The sequence below is a fragment of the Phaseolus vulgaris genome, chromosome 1, assembly GCF_000499845.2.
Source record: "Phaseolus vulgaris cultivar G19833 chromosome 1, P. vulgaris v2.0, whole genome shotgun sequence".
In the NCBI taxonomy this organism is placed as follows: domain Eukaryota; kingdom Viridiplantae; phylum Streptophyta; class Magnoliopsida; order Fabales; family Fabaceae; genus Phaseolus; species Phaseolus vulgaris.
The window spans coordinates 15303829-15313919 of NC_023759.2; the positions used below are offsets into that span (position 1 = coordinate 15303829).

General features: G+C 40.0%; 1 protein-coding gene across 1 annotated transcript; it reads left to right on the forward strand.

Annotated features, from left to right (window-relative positions):
• The first annotated feature begins 1897 nt into the window (after positions 1-1897).
• LOC137815580 (uncharacterized) lies at positions 1898-3553 on the forward strand. Its single transcript, XM_068618695.1, has one exon. It carries the CDS (start codon positions 1898-1900, stop codon positions 3551-3553), a length of 1656 nt encoding a protein of 551 aa, XP_068474796.1.
• The last annotated feature ends 6538 nt before the right edge of the window (positions 3554-10091 follow it).

The window sequence follows — 10091 nt, forward strand, 5'->3', positions numbered from 1 at the left end:
GCCCAATCCCAAGAAGCCCAAGCCCAACCCATGAGGAGGAAGGCCAAGCATTAATAAATGAGCATCAATGGATGTCTCTTTTTGTAATTACTTTTGTGTAGTTTCTAGTAGAACTTTAAAAGGAAGGTGTAGATATTAAATAAGGGGTGCTAATGTACAAAACAAAGTCACACCTTTCATGTGACATAAAAGAGTAGGTGTAGATATAGTTTTAGGAGGTGCCCCAAGTAGGAAAGCAAGTCACACTTCTCATGTGACTTATTTTGGCTCCAATTTTGAATAGTCTAGTTTTTGAATTGTGCCTTTTCATTTTCAGCCCTCTTCTACTATAAATAGAAAGGCCATGCTCTTTGTAAAATCAGAATTTAGAAATTGAAGAAAGGAAACTCTACTCAAATTGAGAGAGAATTGTGAGAGATTTGATCTCCTTCACTAAGTCTTATCTTCTGAGCTTTGGAGGGCTTCAAGTGGTGGTAACTAGCACTCATCTTGGATCATCATCTTCAAGTGGCGTGTCCATCTCCTTCAAGTCTTCATCCAACTAAGTTCCTTCTTCCTTCCATCTCCATTTCCATGTTTTTAGCAATTCCAATCGGTAGTTTGTCATTTTAGATGTTGTTCTTTAATTTCCACCGATTATTCGTGTTCATCTTGCGTTCTACTTTCAATTTTGCAGTTGTAGCTTAATTTGATTTTGTATTTGTGTCTTCAATTCCTTGTGTTGTTTCGATTCATTGTGGAATGGCACTCAATCTTGAGTTTGGTTCATCTATTAGAAGGCTTTGTACTTCAATGATGATTCCTTAAGTTCCTCCACTTGTTCCTAATTGTTTGTCCTTGTTGTCAACTCTTAATTGTTGTCTTTCTTCACATATATTCTTGTGTTCATATGATGAAAATTGTTTATGCTTGATTCAACTCACATTAGTTCGGTCCTAGTTCAGGAGCAGGACCAGGTACAAAGGCCGATATACTTCGTGAGTAAAGTGTTGCAAGGGCCTGAGGTGAGGTACCAGGCCATAGAGAAGGCAGCTTTGGCGGTATTGTTTTCAGCTCGAAGACTTCACCACTACTTCCAGAGCTTCATCGTGATAGTAATGACAGACTTGCCCATTCGCAATGTCTTACAGAAGCCTGATGTGGCAGGACGAATGGTGCGTTGGGCGATGGAATTATCAGAGTTTGATGTGCAGTACGAATCCAAAGGACCTATCAAAGGCCAGGTTTATGCTGACTTCGTAGTAGAGCTCTCCTCGGCAGCCATGCACCAAGAGGAAGCAGGTTTCAAGTGGGTCCTCTTCGTAAATTGATCCTCAAACCAACAGGGTAGCGGAGCTGGTGTCAACTTGGAAGGTCCAAATGGGTTGTTGATTGAGCAGGCCTACGGTTTGCTTTCAAGGCCAGTAATAACCAGTATGAGGCCCTGATAGCTAGAATGTTGCTAGCTAAAGAGATGGGGGCGAAAAGTCTGATGGCGAAGAGTGACTCCCTATTGGTAATAGGGCAAGTTATCAGAGAGTACCAACCCAAGGACCCCCAGATGGTCGCATACCTACAGTATGTCCATATCTTGAAGAAGACTTTCGCGGTGTTCGAGTTAGTACATGTCCCTCGAGAACAGAATGCCCGAGCTGACTTGCTAGCAAAGCTCGCCAGTTCAAGCAAGGGGGGCAAGCAGAGGACAGTCATACAGGAGACCTTGAGGACACCTCGAACCACCACAGAAGTCACAACGGAAGTCCAGCTGATAAGCACCGCAGAAGGTGCTAAGAGAAGTCACCGGTCGTTGACTCAAGAGACCCTGAAAATGCCCAGAATAAGCACATACGCGTTATCAGGGGAAGATTCAATGCAAGTATGCCTAATTGAAGGAGGCGAAACCTAATTAACAAGGCGGATGGCCGCTCTGTCCAAATTTGTATCGGTTGGAGGGGACAAAGGTCACCCCTATTTCCAGTGCCTGAGGAGGAACAGTAGGTTTGTATGGACCAGAGAGTGTGAAGAGGCGTTTCTCAAGCTGAAGGAGTGTCTGGCCAGTCCACCAGTGTTATGCAAGCCGCAGCTAGATTCCCCGCTTCGCCTATACTTTGCGATCACTGATCGGGCGATCAGTTCGGTCCTCGTGCAGGAACAGGACCAGATACAGAAGCCAATCTACTTTGTGAGCAAAGTATTGCAAGGGCCCGAGGTGAGGTACCAGGCCCTAGAGAAGGCAGCTCTGGCAGTGGTGTTCTTAGCGAGAAGACTTCGCCACTACTTCCAAAGCTTTATCGTGGTAGTGATGACAGACCTTCCCATTTGCAAGGTCTTACAAAAGCCAGACGTTGCTAGAAGAATGGTGCATTGGGCGGTAGAGCTATCAAAATTCGACGTACAGTACGAGCCCAAAGGCCCTATCAAAGGCCAAGTTTACGCTGACTTCGTGGTAGAGCTATCCTCGGTAGACACACACCATGAAGAGTCCGACTTCCGATGGGTGTTCTCTGTAGATGGTTCCTCTAATAAACAAGGTAGCAGGGCTGGCGTCATCCTGGAAGGGCCAAATGAACTATTGATTGAGCAGGCTCTGCGGTTCGCTTTCAAGGCCAATAACAACCATGCAAAGTATGAGGCTTTGATCGTTGGAATACTATCAGCCAAGGAGATGGGTGCGCAGAGTTTGCTGGCGAAGAGTGACTCCTTACTAGTCACGGGCCAAGTAACAGGAGAGTACCAGGCCAAAGACCCTCAGATGGCTGCTTATCTAGAATATGTCCAAATCCTGAAGAAATCATTTGCGGTGTTTGAGTTGGTACATGTCCCTAGAGAGAAGAATGCCCGAGCTGACTTACTAGCAAAGCTCGTCAGTTCGAGAAAGGGGGGCAGACAAAGGAAAGTCGTCCAGGAAAGCCTGAGGACACCTCGAACCTTCACTACAAATAATTTGGTAAAGGTCCATCAAGTTAGCACGTCGGAAGGGAGGAAGAGAATTCATCGGTCATTGACTCAGGAGACGTTGAAAACACCCAGGATAAGCGCATATCCAGTTTTTGGGGAAGAGTCGTTGCAGGTCTGCCTGGTTGAAAGAGGAGAAACCTGGATGACGCCCTACAAGCGTTACTTGGCCGATGGGATACTCCCGCTGGAACCCACAGAGGCCAGAAAAATAAAGAAAAATTTGAGCAAATATACCTTCATTGACGGGGAATTGTTCAGACACGGGTTTGCCCACACTATTTTGGTATGTGTAAGTGGAGAGCAGTGCATGCGAATAATGGCAGAACTCCATGAAGGGATATGCGGGAGTCATATCGGTGGTCAATATCTCGCATTAAAGGCCCTTCGTGCGGGATACCATTGGCAAACCATAAGGGAAGACTGCACAAGGTACGCACAACAGTGCAAGCAATGTCAGCAACACGTTGACTGGCACAAGGCGCCACCAGAAGAGCTCGGGTTGATCTATAGCCCTTGGTCGTTCCATACTTGGGGAATCGATATTCTAGGCGCATTTCCTTTGGCAGTACGACAGATGAAGTACCTCGTGGTTCCCATAGAGTATTTCATGAAGTAGATAGAGGCTGAGCCAGTATAGCAGATTACAGCCCACAAGATCCAACACTTCATTTGAAAAAATATAGTATGTCGCTTTGGAGTCCCAAAATGGTTGGTGTCTGATAATGGCACCCAGTTTGCAAGCCAACAGCTGGGAAATTTGTGTACAGAACTCAAGATAAAGTAGGTGTTTGCATCAGTCGAACACCCCCAAACGAATGGGCAAGTTGAGTCTACCAACCGAGTTCTGTTGAGGGGTTAGAAGAGAAGGCTGGAGAAGGCCAAAGGGACCTGGGCAGAAAAAGTTCCTAGAATTTTGTGGGCTTACCACACTACTCCCAAGTCCACCACCAAGGAAACACCCTTCAACTTGGTGTATGGTTCGGACGCGATGATTCTTGTAGAGAGATCCAGAAGAACTCGCCACGTTTTCAGAACTTCGTGGCCGAAGAGTCCAATGAATAGAGAAAGGTGAACCTGGACCTACTAGATGAGATAAGGGAGGAAGCAAGAATCAAAGCTAAAGCCTTGAAGACGAGGGTGGAGTACAAGCACAGCTCCAAGCTGAGACCTCGGCAGTTCCAGGTCGCCGACTTGGTGATGCGAAAGGCCCACCCATACCAGCTAGAGAAAAGTTGTCTCCTAAGTGGACTGGTCCTTTCAGGGTGATAGAGGCCCTTGGGAACAAAGCATACAGGCTTGAGACTTTAGAAGGTGGGGCGATTCCTCGTACATGGAACGCGACCAACCTTAAATTTTACTTCAGTTGAACTATTGCATTGTACATAGTTTTTAGGGGACACTCTTTTTCCCTTACAAGGGTTTTTTAACGAGGTCACCCAATAAAGTTTCGATTGAAGTATATTCTCAAGCATTTTTTGTAGTGCAGTTATGAACTATTCACTTGGGTTAGAAGTCTCAAAACTGGGAAAGGAAGGTTCGTAGAGAACACCTACCCCTTGAGTGAAAACACCAAGGTTAATTAGTACGGTTCACCAATTAAATCATCCCTTGCCCTTGGGCGAGGACGAGGTCAGTTACAAACTATTCACTTGGGTTAGAAGTCTCAAGACCAGGAAAGGAAGGTTCGTAGAGAACACCTCCCCCTTAAGTGAAAACACTAAGGTTGAACAGTACTCGGTTCACCAGTTAAATCCTTCCTTTCCCTTGGGCAAGGACGAGGTTGTTGGGTCTATTAGTGTCTAAGTTCAAGAGGGGAGGGGTGAATTGAGCTTATAAAATTTTCGCAAGAACACACAATTTTCAGTATACCAGAGACAAAAAGAACAGATTGTTTTTACATGAAACAGATTGATTCTTCAGAGTAGTCTAGCACAATCTGAATTTGTTCAATATAAAATTGTGATCAACAGAGAAATATAACAGAACCAGATCAGCAGAATATTATGATGATGAAGGATATATCTAAGCTTAGAATCCAAACAAATTTACTCAACACAAGGTTTTAAGGAGAATGATTCTTCCTCAGATTTTAATGAATAGACTGTTTGTTCAAAGATCACTTAATACATCATATACAATTGCCTTGTTTGTGATTAGAGAACTTTAACCAATCAGGAAGAACAGTTTTTACTTAAACCCAGAATTAATAGATTCAATTTCAAAAGAACAGATTTAGTTCTTGACAGAATTAAGCAAAACCATAAATGAGTGCAGGGATGAGAAGAAAAGGTACACAAGTTTTTATACTGGTTCACTCATACAGAGCTACATCCAGTCTCACCTTACCCCAAGGTGGAATCCACTAAAAAAAGTACCAATTACTTACAAACACAGCAGTTCTTGAACACTACAAGAACAACACAATCAATGCTGAAAAACCCTATTTCAGCACACCTTGCACTCCAAATAACCCTATCAAGGAGTGACTAACACTTACACCTATACAAACAAGAATAAAGGAAAGATTACACCTGAAAAGAAGATGCAAGAACTCAAAACCAATAGTTCAATTTGCTGCAGAACTGCACCAGCACCTTCACCAAGATCAAAGGTTTCCTAGAACAAGCACACTTGAAAATCTCTTTGGAAAACCTTTCAAAAATCTTTCAATCCTTCTTCTCACATGGAAAATGTTTGATCTCTATCAAAAAACGTAATTGCTCAGCACCCTTTTCATGTGAGAGAGACTTTTCTTTATATAGAAAACAGTTTCTAACTTCTTTTCAAAAAACAGTTGAAAAGCAGTTATGAAAACAACAGATTCATTTTTGAACTTAACAGATTTATTTTGTGAAAACCGCCAACTCAGCTAACTGAAATAACTGTCTGAGTTGTACCTTTGGTGCCCTAACTAACTTGTGAAAAACCTTTCAACCCACCAAAGAATAAACCTGTTCTTTCTCAGTGAAACAGATTAAAATATAGCAAACAGGTCAGCTCAGCTTTAACTGAAATAACTAACTTAGCTTTACCTGTGGTGCCCTAATAGAATTTTAGAAAAGCCTTTTAACAGAGAAGAAATAAACAGATTCTTTCTCCATAAAACAGATTTATTTGTGTACTGATTTAAAACTATTAAAAATTCTTTAAAAAGCTTTTCAAAAACCATTTAACCACATCATGTGCTTGATCTAGACTTGGTTAGGCATCTAGGATGGGTTATACAACAAAAGGCAACCTTACACAATTACAAGCCTAATTACAAACGAATCTAAAACCTATTACAATCTTCAAAGCACTCAAGCTATTTTCTTCATCAAACACACATCAAGCCTTGGTAGGGAAGAAGCTTCCTCCAGCTTCAACAGAGGTCAGTTACGAACTATTCACTTGGGTTAGAAGTCTCAAGACCGGGAAAGGAAGGTTCGCAGAGAACACCTCCCCCTTGAGTGAAAACACCAAGGTTCACATCTACTTAACCACTTCATTAAGTTAATGTCCAGTGGAGATTTTCCTAAGGTCTTCACTCTTAAATTCCTAAAATCTCAATCTAACTAAAGTGTCACACCATAAAATGAACAATCCTAAAATCAACTCACATCATGTGGTTATCAAAGCTTAGGTTCTTGAGCTTATTTTGCTTTGAGTTGATTGGCACTTTACATTCAAGCACCTTTAATTTATTGTCTTTAAATTCAAGTACCTTTAATTCTTGTCTTTAAATTCAAGTTCCTTTAAATTCTTGTCTTTACATTCTTGCAATTTAATTTTCAGCTCTTTATTTTCCTTGCAATTTTCATTCGGCCATTTTATTTTCCATAGCTTTGTTTCGCTTTTGGATTGTTATTTTTTTTGTCTTATTGTGTTCTTTCCTTTTGCTTTGAGTCATATGTTCATTAGTGTTCTAGGAGTCCTTATTTTGATTCTACTTACTTTGCTTTTAATTTTGAAAGTTTGAGAAGTAATTAGAAACTTGTTTTAGTAGAAGTAGATTTAAGTTCCAAACAAAAGAATTCAAGTGTTCAATTATATTAAATCCCAAAGTTTTTGTGAAAATTGGATTTATTGGAAATTATGCATGATCAAAACTATGGACATTTCATTTCCATAATTCAGAAACTAATATAAAAAAAAAATGAAAACGCAAATTGGTTGTATCAATTCTTAAAGAAAAACATTTTCAAATTTGGATTCTACTTGATTGGCAAATTGATTTCAACCATTGTGGAATCTTTTATCCTTTTGCTTTAGAAATTTCATTGTTAAAAGTTTAGTAAGTATCTTTGAGTCCTTTTGTGTGCCTTTTTTCTTTATTGTCTTTCTTCAAGTTTTGTCATAATCTCTTTCTTAGATTTGGTTTAGTTTATCTTGCTTAAGTTTTTCTTGTTTGTCTTTTATTTCTTTTTCCTTAAGTTTTGTGGTGGTTTCCTTTAAGATCAAGTGTTGAAGGCTTTGACCTTTTTCATTTGAGAGTATTTCAACCTCAAGAAAGACCTTTTTAAGGGAGGAAATTTTTTTTCTTTGAAGTGCTTTGAGTGTTCTCTTTTTCAATTTCACCAAAAGTGACGCAAATGTGAGGAGTGTTTAAATTGTTTTCACTAATTGTTTGTTCCTTTGTGCAAAATTTATGGGTCATTTGTCTTTAGGTGAATATTCAAAACCACAATCATATCACAAAGCCCACCTTTTTGGAGAACTTGTTGAGGTCAAGAAGCGACTTGTCCACAAAAATGAAAAAAATAAGCCAACTAGCGAAAAGATTGCAAAGACTAGAAGAAGCTCAAGCGAGCCAAAATCAAGAAAGGAGATTGGAGCTGCCAAGAGCACCTAGACCATCCATGCACTATGGGAATCAAGAACATGATGGGCAAGTGCACACTTTTGCAAAACGGCACCATCAACACCACCACCAACCACAACATTCTTTTGATTTTGTAAAGTTACCTAGTTTTAGTGGGTCCAATGACCCTACTTTGTATTTAGAATGGGAAGCTAAAGTTGAACATCTCTTTAATTTGTATAAGGTCACCGAGGACTAAAAGCTTAGGTTAGCTTCCCTAGTTTTTTTAGACTATGCCAACCAATGGTGGCAACAAACTATAATGGATATTGGGCTAAACAAGAGGCCAATCGTGGTCTCTTGGTATGATTTGAAAGAATGTATGCGCGTGCGGTTTGTTCCTCCTCATAGGAAGGAACACTTGTTGAAGCTCTAACGACTTCATCAAGGACCTAGGATGGTAAAGGAATATTTTGAGGATTTAGAAACAACTTTTACTAAAATTAATATGCCTAATAGTGATGAGTCAAAGATAACTATGTTTGTGAGTGGTTTGAGGCGAGAAATTTGAGATGTTGTATAAGTATATGAGTACTCTTCTTTAAAGAAATTGGTTCACCTAGCCATCAAGGTCATAGTGATGACTTCTACAAATCTTCAAGGAAGGATGCAAACAAAATTTATACAAAAACTTCTCTTTCTCATTCTTCAAAAGAAATCACTACACACCAAAAAGTTTCTAAAGACCACCTTTTCACCTCTACCACTCAGTCACCAACCAAAACCTCAAATATGAAATGTTTTAAGTGTTTAGATTTTGGGCACATCGCTGCCAACTGTCCAACTAAAAGCACCAAGTTGGCAACTAACGAACAAATACAAATAAAAACAAAAGGAGAAAATGAAAAAGCCGAGGAAGTAAAAAGGGTTTCATCTTGTTAGACCTCCCAAAAATAACTGCGCCTTCATGGTATACTTTTTCCTTCTCTTTTTTATTCCCAAAGGTTTCTACTTATTTACCATATTTCTTAAAGAATTTTAGGGATGATTTTCAAACACCTTCTAAAGGTTTTCACCTTTTAAGAGGATTTTCATAACAAAGATTTGTCATTCCCAGACATTCTTTCAAAACTTGGTCTGTAAATAGAACCACGCCTTATGCACTCCCAACACTTAAAGAACATAAGTTGAGTTCACATCCCAATCATTGCACTATCTTATATGTGAACAAACTAACTATGTTATCTGCAGGAGTTCTGAATTCGAGGTCGAATTCTCTTGAACTTGGAGATGACTAGGAAGCGAAAGACAAAGCACATGGTGAACTGTCATCTCAGCGACCAACTCATAAACCCACCAAGGATCACATGGACCTCACCAGAGGAGCTAAGCATAAACCATCACACCAACTATTCTTCCTTTTGGTCTTCTTATAAGATACAAATATGTTGTAAATAATTGGGCTCACTTTAGGGGTCCAAATAGCAAATATACGCTAGAATAAGGTACCTTTAGCATAATATGGGGTGTGGGTAGTATTTTAGCTTGTTCCTAGCCCTTTTGGAAAACATTTTGACCTAGTTTCTAGAAGGACAAGCCTAGGATGCGGGTTTGACTTAGTCAAACCCTAAGGCTACCCATTTTTTTCCCTTTTCCATCCTACCCCTTTAGCTTGTTCTCCAAGGCTCCTTCACCTATAAATAGGAGGCCTACCTAGTGTATTTTACAAGTTGAAACTAATAGAAGAAGAGTTACTCTGCACAAATTGTGAGAGGTTTTAGTGAGATTTGAATTCTTCTTAGCATTTAGGTCTTATCTTGTGAGTATTGAGAGCTTTCAAGTGGCAGCTATCTTCACTTATCTTGGAGGCCAATCACACTCCAAGTGGCATGTACCACTTCTCAAATCTATCACATAAGCTTTCTCCTTCATCTATTCTTTCATTGTCATTCCATTTTCACTCTTTGTATCACGTTCTTGTTTGGTTTTCCTTGTTTCCATTCGGAAATTTTATTTTGGTTTCTTTTCCTTGTTCTTTAATTTCGCACCTTCTAGCATCATTTTCATCTTATAATTGTCTTTTCCTTTTGCCTTTGTGAAATGAACCTTCATATCTACTTAACCACTTGGTTAAGTTAATGTTCAGTGGGGATTTTCCTAAGGTCTTTACTCTTAAATTCCTAAAATCTCAATCTAAATAAAGTGTCACACCATAAAATGAACAATCCTAAAATCAACTCACATCATAGGCGCACTGCATTTGTAAACAATAAGGCTTGGTAAGACATCCTAGCCTGGAGTGAATAGAGTCATTCGAGCATAGACGCTTTGTGGAGGTAAGGTTATTGGAATTCTTACATGGTAAGTCGACTTA